The sequence below is a fragment of the Camellia sinensis genome, chromosome 6, assembly GCF_055761805.1.
Source record: "Camellia sinensis isolate YWXY chromosome 6, ASM5576180v1, whole genome shotgun sequence".
In the NCBI taxonomy this organism is placed as follows: Eukaryota; Viridiplantae; Streptophyta; class Magnoliopsida; order Ericales; family Theaceae; genus Camellia; species Camellia sinensis.
This window is the reverse complement of record NC_138966.1, coordinates 88,427,044-88,442,505: the sequence shown is the minus strand read 5'-3', so window position 1 is coordinate 88,442,505 and position 15,462 is coordinate 88,427,044. Positions and strand designations below refer to the sequence as shown.

The 15,462-nt window shown below is 35.4% G+C and overlaps 1 protein-coding gene across 7 annotated transcripts in view; it reads right to left on the bottom strand.

Moving 5' to 3' along the window:
- LOC114322327 (protein SABRE-like) overlaps window positions 1-15,462 on the bottom strand; it is a 102,810-nt gene that overhangs the window by 11,730 nt on the left and 75,618 nt on the right. For 5 of the 7 annotated variants that reach the window (XR_014332610.1, XM_082874149.1, XM_082874151.1 and 2 more), the window contains exons 16-17: window positions 14,032-14,256; window positions 7,634-7,773 (exon numbers count right to left, since the gene is read on the bottom strand). Coding sequence is in view for 5 of the 7 variants with exons in the window: in XM_082874149.1 (XP_082730275.1) it covers window positions 7,634-7,773; window positions 14,032-14,256 (365 nt within the window). In the remaining 2 variants the exon portion in view is untranslated. Of the gene's footprint in view, window positions 1-7,633; window positions 7,774-10,137; window positions 10,513-14,031; window positions 14,257-15,462 lie in introns of those variants that run through there. The other 2 variants (XM_082874153.1, XR_014332611.1) reach the window with 2 other exon arrangements.

Sequence of the window (15,462 nt, the reverse complement as noted above, 5' to 3'; positions counted from 1 at the left end):
CACAGAGAGAGACGAATTGACCCAAAATCAGACGAGAACCAGGGAACTGTCCTTCGCAAGGAGAGAGGGCAGAGTAGACCTTCATGCGCGGTGCAAGAGAGGCAGAGACAGACGACCAGAGTCCTCTTCGACTCAGATGGGTTGCGATGATGGGTTTCGACCTGAACCCAAATGGGTCGCCACGAACAGATGAGTGGAGCAAGGGCAACACTGATGAATAGATGAATTACGATGGATATATTGATCAAATCTTGACGAACCAGAGATGGATTACAGGATGGGTCAACTCCGACGACCCAGAGAACAACCTCAATTGAACCACCAAACGCCCAGATCATAATTCCGAACTAGAGGATGTCGTGACTATTGTTTTAGGGTTTCAAAGACGGCTTTGATACCATGCAAGATTTCTATATATTCAATTGTCTTAGTAATACAAGAATACATTCGTTTATATAACAATCTAACCCTAGAATGAAAAAAGGAAATACGACTTATTTCAATCCCTAATATATACAAAATATATATACCAATATACATACATAAAATCCCTAATATATTCTCGCAGAGGTATGACAAGAGATATCCGTAGGAGAAAACCTAGTTATAGAGGGTGATTTCAATGCCCATGTACGAATAGATAAACTAAGTTATGAGAGGATGCATGGTGGGTATGGTTTTTGGTAATAAAAATGAGGCTGGTAAGAGTATTTTAGATTTTGAGTTGGCTTCTGACTTGGTGGTGGCCAATACTATGTATAAAAAGAGAGAGGAGCATTTGATAACCTTTAAGAGTGGGTCAATTAGGACCCAAATAGACTACTTTCTAGTAAGAAAAGTGGACCGTCTAAAATGCAACGACTGTAAGGTGATTCCTAGAGAGTCTGACGTCTCAACATAGAATTTTAGTACTAGATTTATGCTTTAAAGGGCAATACCAAGCTAGGAAGGATAGTGGACATCGTAGGACGAGACAGTGGAACCTAAAAGGCGATCATCTAGAAATATTTAAGAATAGAATGGATAAAGAAGGTATTTGGAACTTGAAAGATGATACTAACACTATGTGGAACTCGATGGCCAATTGTACGGGGAGAATCTCAAGGGACGTTCTTGGAGAGTCGAAAAAAAAGGGACCCGACTCTAGGGAAACTTGGTGGTGGAGAGAGGAGGTTCAAGCAGTAGTAAAGACGAAAAAAGAGTGCTTTAAAAAGTAACAAAATGATAAAACTAAGAAAAACCTTAAGAGCTACAAATTGGCTAATAAGAGGTTAAAAAAGTAGTGAGGGAGACTAAGTTGAAAGCCTATGATGACTTATACACTAAACTAGATAGTAAGGAGGAAGAGAATAAAATATACAAACTTACTAAGATAAGAGAGAGGAGAATAAGAGATTTTAATCATGTTAAGTGCATTAAGAGCAAAGTTTTTAAAGGCGAATGAGTATCTCGAGGCGTTTTATCCCTCATGAGGTGAGGCGTAAGCCTCAGGGCATTGAGGCGTAAGCATTCCAAATTTCAAATATTAATATTTAGTGAATAAATTAAATATTTTAAAATAGTAAAAAAAATAAAAACAAAATTAAATATAAATGTGTAAATACTTTTTGCCTTAAGGCGTTGAACATTTTACTGCATAAAAGGAAATTTTCTTTTACTGAAAGTGAAATTGATATTCTTAACTTTAGTGATTGAATTTTTAAAATATTAAAAAAATAAAAACAAAATTAAATATAAAAGTGTAAATACTTTTTGCCTTAAGGCGTTGAACATTTTGCTGCATAGAAGGAAATTTTCCTTCACTAAAAGTGAAATTGATATTCTTAACTTTAGTGATTGAGCTTCTCACTTGATCATTAACTGTGTTTTTTCCTTATTGATCCTTTACTTAATTTTTCCTGTAGAATATAGTTGTAAAAAGTTGCAAAAAGCGATTCTTTTTATTTTTTTTAAGTTTAAACAATCTAATAGACTAAGTTCAACAAAAGCCCAAGGCAACCTCTGCATGTGCGTACTCCTCACATGCTTATGCACGAAAAGTGTACAAAGCACACCTAAGACGCATGTCTCAAACTATGATGTGCAAGCCTTTAGAGAGTAATGCCTAAAAATCAAAGCCTTAATGCGTTTTACCTTAGCCTCAAGGCAAGGCGAGCCTCAGGAAAGCCTTTTAAACCTCTGATTAAGAGTGAGGACTCCAAGGTGTTGATGAAGGATGAAAAGATTAAGGAGATGTGGAAAAACTATTTTAAAAAGTTGTTAAATGAAGAACATGGAGGTAGGTCAAAAGGGAAGGAAGTAGGGAGTAATAAGGAAAACCAAGACTATAGGTTCTAACTATATGTTCTAACTATAGGTTCTATCGTACGATTAAGAACTTTGAAGTGAAAATTGCACTTAAGAAGATGAAATCGAATAAGGCTTTAGGATCGATAATATCCCTATTGAAGCTTAAAAATGTTTGGATAAAAAAGGGGTTGCTTGGTTGACTAGGTTATTTAGTAAGATTTTGTTGACTAGGAAAATGCAAGAGGCGTGGAGGAAGAGTATTTTAGTGCCAATCTATAAAAATAAAGGAGATGTCCAAAACTACAACAACTATAGAGGAATCAAGCCAATGTGTCATATAATGAAAGTGTGGGAGAGAGTGATGAAACGTCGATTACAAGATATAACAAAGGTGTCAGAGAATCAATTTGGGCTTATACCTGATAGATTAACAATGGAAGTGATCTATCTTTTGAGGAGAGTAATAGAAAAGTATAGAGAAAAAAAAAGACATTCATATGGTTTTTATCAATCTTAAGAAAGCATATGATCGAGTGCCTCGAGATATAATTTGGTGCGTGTTAAAGAAGAAAGGGGTGACAAAAGGCTACATTGATGTGATTAGGGATATGTATGAAAGTGTGGTGACCACTATTAAGTCGCCTGCTGGAGAGATAAGTGAATTTCCAATTACTATAGGGTTACACCAAGGATCAACCTTAAATCCATATATTTTTGCTTTAGTTATGGACGAGTTGACGAGAAATATTCATGATGATGTGTTATGGTGTATGTTTTTTGCAAATGATATCCTGTTAGTGGATGAGACTAAATAGGGAATTAATACTAAGTTGGAGACTTGGAAAGAATCACTTGAATCTAAAGGATTTAGAATAAGCAGAATTAAAACAGAATAGATGGAGTATAATTTTAGTAACAATAACAATGAAAGCAGAGGAGAAGTGAAGATTGAGAACTAAGAACTACCTAAGAGTGAACATTTTCATTTTTTAAGATCGATTATCATAACGGCGGGGGAGATTGGAGCGAATGTGGTCCATAGAATTAAGGCAGGGGGTGGCTTAAGTGGCGGAATGCGTCTGGCTATGAAGCACGGACACAGACATGGATACGGACACGGTACACGGCAATTTTCAAAAAATGGGGACACGGACACGGCGGGGGACACGACGAATTTTTATTTTATATATTTTTATGTGTTATGTAGATTCATATTGCATTCATCCTAAATCAAAATTAACAAACACTAACCATCATAAATTATAACCATTTTTGTTGATAAATTTTTTCTATAAAAAAAAAATCATAACCATTTTGCAGAATTTGAACTAGACATTTTTCCTATAAATTAAAACCATTATAAATTAACATTAACATTAGAAGGGGAAAAAAAAAAATTACACACTGTATATATATAAAAACCTACAATTTTTTTTTTTAAAAAAAAATACAATTTTAGAGATACATATACATATACATATATATATAAACATATATACAGAGAGAGACTGAGAAACAGAGAGAGAGCGAGAGCGAGAGAGAAAGAGAAACAGAGAGAGAGAGGAGAGAGTGAGAGAAAGAGAAAGAGAAACAGAGAGAGAGCGAGCGAGAGAGAGAGGCAGAGAAAGAGAAAGAGAAACACAGAGAGAGAGAGAGAGAGGGGCTTACCTTCGAAGTCTTCGATCGACTGGATGGAAGTGGATCAACGATGTTCAAGTCGACTGGATGGAGGTAGATCGACTGGTTCAATGGATAGAGGTCTTTGATCGACTGGATCGACTGTCTCACTGCCGACTAGTTCAATGGGGGTCTTCGATAGATTGGATCGACTGTCTCACTGCCGACTGGTTCAATGGATGGGGTACACAATTTATACATCGTTATTTATTTATTTATTTTTAAATATTACACTTTGACTTCAAATAAATATAACAAAATTAAAAATGAGCGCCGTTGTGTCGCATGTCGTGTCTCGATATGGACACGCGTGTCCCCGCCGTGTCCCCTACAAACAAATCATTAAATTAAAGGGACACAGCATCTAGCGTGTCCCCATGTCGGACACCACCATGACACTGATTTTGGAGTGTCCATGCTTCATAGGCGTCTGGGGTACTGTGCAATAAATGAGTACCCACTAGACTAAAAGGGAAGTTTCTATAGAACAGATATTAGACCAGCGATGTTGTATAGGTCGGAATGTTGAGCAACTAAGAAACAATATGTAGATAAGATTACTGTTGCTGAGATGAGGATGCTAAGGTGGATGTGTGGCAAGATTAAAAAAAATGAGTATTTTCAAGAATGGGTAGGAGTAGCACTGATAGAAGATAAGTTGAGAGATAATAAATTGAGATGGTTTGGTCATATACAATAGAGACCAACAGAGGCAGTAGTGAAGAAATGTGATACAATGACGGTAGATGGAAGTGTTAAGGGAAGAGGCAGACCTAGATTGACGTGAACTAGTGTAGTAAATAGAGATATGGACCTTCTTAATTTGACTAACGAAATAGCCTTGGATAGAGTCGAGTGGAGAGGAAAGATTCATGTAGCCAACTACATTACACGGATTCGGGTACGGATATCGGGTGCAGGTGCGTATCCAGGGGTCGGATGCTTCAAAATTAAAAATTGAGGATATGTGGATATGGATCCAAAATTGGATATAGGTACGGAGATACATTAAATAGTTATTTTTTAAATATATTTATTATATGAAGATGAGTTAAAAAAAAACTAAGGAATAACAGATTTTGTTAAAAAATAAATAATAAAAAAAAATTATAAAAATTATTTTAGGCATAAAATAAATTATATTATATAGGATAAAAATAAATTATTTTTATTTTAGGCATAAAAATTATATTATTTATGATATACCATATTATATAATATAATATTTTTTTTGGTGAATAATATTATATAATATAAATTATATTAAAAGGAAAAGAGATAAAAGAGAGAAGAGAAGACAACGATAGAAGAAGAGAGAGAAAAGAACGCAGAAGATAGAGAGAGAGAGACCAAAGGGAAATCGAAGCCCTAGGGTCGTTTTCTGGGTGAAATCGACTTCACTTCAATTCAGTCAAGTTCGCAACTAGGGTTCACATTTCGATCTTGCTTTGCGACTCAACTTGCTTTGCAAAGGTGAGTTTCAGCCCTCCCTCCCTCTCTCTCTCTCTCTCTCTCTCCATCTCTGAGTTTCAGCCATTTCCGTTTGCATCTAGCTGTATCCCACACCCGTACCCGTGTCGTGTCGACACGAGTACCTCTCAAAAACCAGAGAGTCCATGTAACGTAGGTAGCCGACCCCATTTGATGAGAGTTAAAGCTTGGTTTGGTTTGGTTTGATTTATATATAAAAGAAGCCACCTTATTAGGAACTCCTTTCCAAATACTCTTCCAAGGGATAGGATTTCTACTATCAGTTATCAAGGACTTCACAGTAAACCCCCAATCGCTACCCTTCCATCTCATCACATACTCCCTACTCCGAGATACATCTGCCCCATAAAGCAGGTTAAAAAACCCATCCACTGGCACTGCCTCCCATTCCCAATTTTGAACCTGTTGAATAAAACAAAGCTCCCAAACAATCCCTGAATTAGTGATTCTCATATAATCTGACACAAAAGCATTCTTTTTAACTGCAAAGCCATACAATGTACACAAATATTTTGATGGAATATCTTTGTACCACACATTGTGCCAGAATCTTACTCTCCTCCCATTGCCTATGAGAAAACTTGTATGGCCAAAAAAGCTCGACCACCCTATTCTAATCCCCTTCCTCAAGGCCACCCAGTAAGAACTCCTGGCTTCCTTAGTAGACCAAACCCCTATATCTAAACCAAATTCCTATATCTAAACCAAATTTATTATCCACCACCCTCTTCCACAAACATGCATCCTTCAAAGCATGCATACCAGCAAAGTCATTCACCAAGTAATGGTTGATACCATGTAAGTTTGGAGAGAAGAATCTATTACATTCTATTATTCCATAATTATTCCATAATACTCAGATTAGAAACCCCAAAAAGAAAAGATAACAAAAATACACCTAAACGAAGGCTTGGTTTGGCAATATACTACAACAGCCAAAAAGTCAAAGAACTATACAAAAAGGTCAAAATTCTCTTCTCTCTATTTTTTGCACATATTTTTATAAAAAGTCAAAAATTACCCAAACATGCTAATTTTTTTTTCACCTCAAACCACTAAATGATACTTGAATTCATCCTCATTCTACTCCACAAAAAGTTACATTGTAGTTTCTCTAATCTATCTGCCACTGAAGCTGGGATAGTGAAAAGGGATATAAAACAAGTAGGTAAACTAGACAGGGTACCGAGCTTACCCCCATTGGAAAGATACTGTCTCTTCTAAACTAGCCAGGGTACTGTCCTTTTTCATGTATTTATTAGTTTCCATCTTCACGTACTTTGCGAAGTAGAAGAACAAGTGGTTTTGCATCTTTCTTTATCACTTTATTTACTTCTTATTCTTCAGAATTCTTCCACACAAAGGCAAGAACTCGTGTAAATACTTTACATGCTTTATTTAGTAATGCAAACATCACAATTGGGCAAGTACAGCATCCAACGATTTCCCCTGATAAACAAATTTTATGGGATCACACTTCTCAAAAGTATATGGTTTGTCATATATTACATAAACATCCAAAAAGTACGGAATCAGTTTAATTCAGATCTAAATAGATGTATAAACCTTTCCCTGTACAATTCATAGTCATGAGCTAAGCACAAGGTCACCATTCTTATTCGACACAATTTTCAATCAAAATGCGGAAGCATTCAACAAAAAAATGCGATATTCAGAAGAAACTGTAAGTCAGGCTGATTTAATATTTCAATATTTTTCTATTTGAAAATCAGCTAGAAGATTAGGGAAGTCAAGCAGATTCAGATGACCAGAAAGATTTTTAAAAAAGAATGCAAAACATAAATTACAGTTTGACCGATAAATAACTGAAGCTTTTGCAAACCTGAAACCAAGAAACCAAAAGCATTTAAATCTCCAGATCATTAAAAAATTAGAACGAATCCTCAGAAATCCTGGAATTTTGCTCTTCTGACATAGGATTAGTTTGACTGAAGGAGGACAATGCCAAAAAGACAGACTGGATGTCATAGCATTTAATACTAGTTATGTCAGTTGAGAGGATCAGTAAGAAGTTAAATTCAGATCATAGATTATGGCTGGATATTGATGCAAGAACCATAACGAAGGCATTCAGTGACACATTGAAATTGCATGAAGAAAAGAAAACCTATAGGTATTCATAAATGCAGCAAGTAGGGCTGAGAGAAGTGCATACTTTCCCCATTCAGGAGGAGGATTCCATGGTGATAGAATCATATCAAACTTGGCATTTGGCAGGCAATTTTTCACAACAAAATATTTTGTTGTGAACCGAGCGACACCAAAATCTTTGTAGTCCCTGTCAAAATCATATATCTGTATAGGCAAAAAAACTTATCAGATACACTTCAGTGGAACCAAGGACTCCCAAAATGAAAGAATTGAATATTATAAAGATATAGATATCAAAGTAATCATGGGGATTTATGGTAGTTATTCAACGAGTTTAAACTGAGCTCTGGACTCAAAATAAGGAAAATTTTCTATATATAATAATATCAAGAAATGCTTACTTATTCAATAACCCACACAAACTCCTAAACAACTGTTAGGACCAAAGGATGTCAATGGAGGAAGACACAGAGGTATGATGTGAGATTTAACACATCAAAGATACAAAAAGACCAGTATTTGTTCAAGTAAATTGATTATGAACATTGGCCATCATATGCAACAAGTCAAGCAATATCTTAAATCTTTCAAGAAGGTTCCCCAATCTGATGTGATGTGCTGTGATAGCATATTTCAGACTCTTTCACCTAGGATAGAGTGATCATTAGTAGTAAATAGCAAAGTGTGGTTGCGGATAAAACATATTCAGCCGTGCATCTGAATGCAACAAATAACTCTATGGTGCCGGCCAATGTCTGGTTAAGATTTTGAAAGATCTTGGCAATTCTTTGGTTGCCTTAATCTCAAGACTCATGTCAATCAAAAGATTTGAAGCATCTACATACCTCAACATAGAGATGAAAATGTTATATATTATTGTTTACTCCTTCCCTTTGTTTTTTTTCATTAAATTGGGTCCAAATAATGAAATGTTATTACTATATCCTACATCTTTACCACCCTCATTTTCTTGCTAAAATATTGTTGATAGCCCATAAATTAGTAGCACTACATACTACGACTACATCCCCTCTCACTAGGAGTATCCTCAAGTCAAGTTTTGCACTAGTTTAGACAGTGTCATACCCTATGTAGCACAGGCACGGATGCTGGTATGGCTATGCCGATACGACAAAACTTTAAAAAAAATTGGATATGCTACGGCCGTAAAAAAATATATTTTTACAATTTGTAGAAATGCGTGATATATGACAATTAGAAATCAAATGCAAAAAGTAGTTGAAAGGAGGTACAAACCAGAGTTTAATGCCAACTGAGAGACGGGAGAGATTACACACACACACACAAATTGAAAAGCCCAACCCACACTTCTCCTTAAAACCCAGGTATTAAGGAGAGGGAAACTAAAACCTTATAACCAGCACAAATGGGGTAACTCCAGGCGATGTGGGACACATTCCAACACACTCCTGGACCAAGACATACACTATCCGAACAAATGGCACACCAGTCACAGGCCCAACCAAGTTCTGATACCAAATTGAAAAGTCCAACCCACATTTCTCCTTAAAACCCAAGTATTGAGGAGAGGAAAACTGGAGCCTTGTAACCAGTACAGATGAGGCAATTCTAGGCGATGTGGGACACATTCTAATAACACACATAGAGAAGCTCAACCGATAGAGAGGGATATGATAACTCAATTTGTTAAGACTAAAAAGAACCCTAAATGTTCTCTCAAATTTGTGATATTTGCCAAAATATCATTTATTTTTAGAAATTTTAGAAATAGACACAATATATTTATTCTAGTATCCTTATAATTTAAAAAAATTACATTATGCCTGGATGTACCCACAAAAGTACCTAATATGTAACCATGTCGTACCCACCATTCAAATTTTTTAAAAATGTATCGGATACGTATTTTGCATACCTGGAACATGTACAAGTACCAGATATATACGTGGTACTTGTACAACATAATTTTTGGTTTACCCATGCTTCATAGGTTATACCTCTACAAATTGTATCATGACATAATAATTAGGAAGTAGCTCTAGTCAGGCTGTGGTACAACACTCAGCCAACATAAAAATAAGATCAGTAGAGGCAATAAGTGAAAATAACAATTTTATGTCCCACTGCTGCAATGCACATGATGCAGATATCATAGAAGTTCTTGATGTAGTCAGCGTAACCAAAAGAACATAGGATCTACTCCAGAGATAATTGTCTGTAAAGTAATCAGATGGCAGCATCTGTCGGAAGTCATACCAAAAATCTTGGCACAAGTCTTTCTGAAGATCTTGATCAGTTTTCACCCGATAATACTAACAACTGACAGCCAATTACCATAATAAAAAAAGGAAAGAAAAACTTACTTCTTCTAATAATTTATAATCAATTATTTAATTATTTAATATTTTAGTGCTGACAGGTAAAAGATCCTAGGTGTCGTTCATCCTTTAAGAGAAAGTAGACAAAAAGGTTCAAATCGAAGACCTTGTTTGTAGAAGCACAAATATAAGGCATCAAGTTTTGTTAGTTAGATACAACTACCTTGATTTATTTGTTGTAATACAACTCAACTCAATTCAATTAAGCTTTTATCCCAATTATTTCATGCATCTCATTTCGCTCCTCTTATCTGTCAAGGGCAACAACTTTCATTAAAACACATGCTATCATGTCTTTTCTTAGCATCTCAATCCACCTTAATCTCAGTATTCTTCTTCCTCTATTTTTTCATAACCAACAACCCAGCCTAGGCTTGAGACCCACCCAAGAACATAAACTTAGGTTCAATAGGCCACCCCAAGTGCAATTCCCTTGAACCTTTTAATGCGAGGACATTCAAACCCTTGCTATTAATGTGTACAACGGAAACAAATATGAACTTGGATGAACCCTCAATGGTTCCCTAAGCACTACCCGTAGTGTGGACAATGCCATTTCCTCTAGTGCAGTCATCACTCTTCGCTGCACAAATTCAAATTACCTTAATCAAATAAAAAAAAAAAATTCAGCAACAAGAAAGTCCATTAAAAAGTAAAACGTAAAGTACAATAGGAGGGGCCAAGAAGTCCACCAAAAAGAAAACAAACAAGACATAAATTGAAACAAAACGACCCTTAAAATAGCCTCACATTCTACATACAGCTCTCCAATCCCCAGAAATTAAAAAATGTGCTACCCCTTTGAAAGGAGGAGCCACCAAAGTGGCTCTTCCTTTCAAACCCAGTCTGATCCCTACATCTGGTAGAGCCACCCCATTTCCTAAACCTCGAACCTCAAATGTTGATCTTTATAGACCCCACTCGATCCTAACCAATTTTCTCTCACTGTACCTCTAATTATAATAAATACTGATTCTACCATCTCACAATTTTGTCTGTCAGTGACATTATGCCTTTTGGATCCTACCCTTATCAAGAACGACGACTCCCAGAAACTTCCTCCTTCATTAACCTTCTCCGGCAGCTGATGGATCTCTAACTGATGCAAGAATGACGAAAAGACGACTCACCTCCAAAATTTTGCAACACCTCCATCAATTCACCCAACCACTTCATCTCATTCTTCGAAAGCCTGATCGACCTTTGAATGCCTCCTCCTCTTTCAATCAGTAGAAACCAAAGATCTTGGTATTCTCCATCTTCAATCAAATCAAAGGTCTTCCACTGCAATTAGAATATTTTGTGTCGCCCCATTAATTTCCTAGTTAAAAACATCTAAGCAGTATATTAGCTTGGTTTACCATCACAGTTCTAAGCTAATGCCAATTTCTAAAATATACAGCATCACCAATCTCTCCTCCTTATGTCAATCAAGCCTAAAAGGCGAAAAAATTCACTCTTTGGTATTCTTGGCAGTCAAACTTTACTATTCCCCTAACTTTACTAATGTTTAGTTCTACTTATTTAAATATATTCCTTATCTTAACCCTCTTACTTCTAGAGCTTCTCTGCAACCTTCTAATTCAACATTTAATCTTGCTTTAGTTTTATCAACCAAAATAACATTATTAGCAAAACTATATGCACCATGGAACTTCATTTTGAATGTGCCCATCAATTCATCCGTAACTAAGGTAAAAGGATAGAGTTGATGCTGGTCCCTAATGCAAGTACATGACCAATGAGAATTCACTTGTATCTTCTGTGTATATTTACTAAAATCATAACTCCATCATACATATGCTTCATCATGTTAATAATTTATTTGTGACAGTCCTCTAAAACCCATCATATTATTTTTCTTGCCATCCTATCATAGGTTTTCTGCAAGTCCATAACAATCATGTGAAGATCATTTTTCTTTTCTTTTTGGAGTAATAACTTCCATTTAGTTAAACTCCCAAGCACAAATCTATTTTGATATTCAAAGACTATTGTTTCAAGTAAAAGTCTATGTTCAATCAATCCATCACAAAGTTTCATAATATGACTTGTAAGCTTAATACCATAAAAATTTGAACAACTTTGAATATCTGGTTTATTTTAGTTGTCGATAACAAAATACTTCTTTGCCACTCATTCCAAATTTCTTAGTTTTTATAATTTTGCTAAATGGTTTTGTTAATTAAACATGCTTAGATCCCTTGGACACTTCCAAGCCTTCATAGAAATTCTATCAAGTCCTAAAGACCCTTAATGCATTTTTCACCTCAAAGAAAAATACTTGTTTTTCTACTTGCCCTAAAGTTGCCATATTGTTTTAAAACTAATAGAGCTACACTATTGAACAAATTTTCAAAGTTACTTCTCTACATATCATTAATTTCCTATTCATGCACCAAGATCCTTAGACCTTCACTCTTGATATGTTTAAACTTTAAAGCGACTAAAATCTCTAATTTCCGTCCCCTTAATTTAGCAAATTGTATATAATCTTCTCTATCTTTTGTACCTTAATATAAGAAAAGGTTATATGCTTTAAACTTGGCATCTCTTATTCTTCTTTTAACTTTTTCCTTTGTGCATTCACATCTTTCAAAACTTCACTCATTTCTACTATTTTTCCAAATTTTATAACAAGCCCTTTGGTTTTAACTTTAAGTCAGGCTTCCTCATCCCACCACCAAGTTTCCTAGCTATTCATTTAACGCATGCAACCATTCTATGCCACATATTAGTTTTATCTTCTAAATACGATGTTGCTTTTTTTGACAGTTTATCTTTAAACAATTTTAATTCCTTCGTTTTCTACTCACTACTTAGGGTTCTAGCCTCTTCTCCCTTTCTGGGTTGTCTTCTAATATATGTATACATATCTAACACCATAATCAACATCATGCACTCTACTATCTCTTGATTTAACTATACAATTTTTACATGTTACTTCATGTACACTTCTAGAAAAGAAGAAATGTATTAGACTCACATTTGTCCACTTTCAAAGGTAATTAATGATTAGCTCACTTTACAAAATATTTTAGTATGTGATCAAAATGTCATGTCCCTAGCTTCTACCCCATCTCCAAATCTTTCACCATGTAACCGTCTCTCATGCACACTATGATCTTTCCCTACATGGCCATCATAGTCATGTCTCAAAAACTTTTTTTTTTCTCCATCAAGTATCCTCAAGTTAAATTGTCATACTCAACTCAACAAGTCCTAACTGTAATCACTTGAAGTTAGCTACAAGGAACTGTTGTCTAAAATTAAATTTCCATATGTTGCCAAAAATTGGGCATTAATGTGTTTTTCTAGATAAGTTCCTTAAGGTGTCATCTAAACCTATTTGGAATGTATAAGCAACATAATAAAATACGTTAATAAGGTTTATACCTAACATTTTCTATGTTCTATGTTTCTTTCCCATTCGGCTCTCATAAGCATGCTATATTGACTCTCCTTTTAATAGTGTCTCCAAAATCCATATGTTTATACTCCACGTTGCTAACAGAAGCCCGCTATTTGAAATTTTGAAAACTTCTTTAACCCTTGATCATCCATTTCTCACAAGATCCAGGTGCCAACACTACACGTATATTCCGACTCCCATTTGCCCATGTTCCAATTCCCATTTGAGTAAGAAAGACTAGTTTCGAGAAGTAGGCTAGTACACAGAGGAAGTTGTGAATTGGGGCACAAAGATTTAGATGAGAGTAGTGTGGTCCAAGTCGTTGAAGGAAACTCTAAAATTAATGGGAAAAAAAAAATCATATTGTAAAGAATTGAAAATACTATAAAAATGCATGTTGACGAGTCACTGGCGTTCATATCCAAGCACTCCGAGAGAGTTAAATGGTGTCTTCATGAAAGTTGCAACCAGTCACTAACAAGAAACTTCAGTATGTGTCCCCTTTAAAGCATGTCTTGTTTTTTATGAATATAAATGAAGTTTTACTGATTGCAATCCCTTTGTCGATTCAAATCTCTTTAGAATTTCGTTAACAAATAACATCACTTCTTAACTAATGTTGCAAGACGAAACATGGTAAACCATTCCCAGGTACCCCAGTAAGACAGTTTAAAATCTTCATACACTCACCATGTCATTTATCTCAACTTCAGCAATAGATTTACCATCTGCAAACATGCTCCAAACCACTTTGTTAATTTGCACAGAAACACGCATAGCACAGGATGGAGTTTTATTTTTCTCTTTTTCCATAAATCGTAGCTGTGCAGCTTTCTGCAGAGCCATCCTTAAGGAAGAAGCAGCATCCTTTCTTAATTTTTTTACATTCCCAAGCTCTTTATTTAGTCTGTGCACCTGTAGATGTGAAGTTTGTAGTGCTCAGGGTCAAATACATACTAAAGAAGTAACAATAAAAACACATGCCAAGACACATATATAATATATGCACATATCTTTCAATGGACCTAGTACAGCAATAAACCTGAAGGTACTACAGATTCCACAATATTTAATTAAGAAGACCAGCAGTTTAGGAAAAGAGAGAAATTTTACAATGCAGCAAACTCCCTGAATGTGCCTCCAAATTTCCAAATTAAGTCCTTTTTTTTTTTTTTTTATCAGCAACAAAAGAAAGTTTTATTAAAATAAGGAAAAGAGAAGATTAAAAAGAAACGAGGGAGAACAAGAAGTCCTCAAAAGCAAAAGCCAGCAAACAACTAAGAAAAACACACGGCCTTCCAATCACTAGAAATTAACAAAAGCAGGATTCCCCTAAACAGGAAGCAACTGAGGCCCAAAACGATGCCAGAAATCTTATTCTCTCCCACATAGAACAGACGCCTTATAAGCAGACTCAAGTGGAACAGCAAAAAATCTGTGACCAAAACTCCAAAATTTTGAGACATAACTTCTGCCGAGTGCATTACCGAAACAAGAAACATGCCAGAAGATTCATAAATGCCATTAGAATCCGTATTAAATGATTTTGAAATAAACGACTCCCCAGCTTACTAAACCGCGAGTTACTGTAGGAAAACTGGAGTATCTACGAAACTTCAATAATCAATACCAGAGTGCAGTAGAGTAAATAAAATAAAATAAAATAAAATAAATCTGAAAAGGAGGTTAGAGCTAGAAAATGTTAAAAGATTTGCTGTAGAGAAAACCCTTACATCACCCCTCAAACTTAGTTTCATGGATGCCTAGTAGCACATAATCTTGGAAATTAACAGTAAGCAGGAAAACATGGAAGTCATTAACAAAAGGTGTAATGGAGTTCAAAATACCAAGCAAGTAAAAAAGCAAGGAAATATGTTACATGCTGAAAGGAGGATTCGGACAAAAATTCACATGGGGTGCTGACCCCACCATGGATATACATTACATCTCACTAAAACAGAATCACAAAAATTAGGACCATCTTGAGAGAGAGGATCCGAGTATAATACAGACTGCATGTGATAGGTTGATACTCCCAGGAGGGCATCAACCACATATACTGACAAGGAACCTGAAGTTAAAAAATTTAACCTAGAAAAAACTAGAAATGCACAACAAATA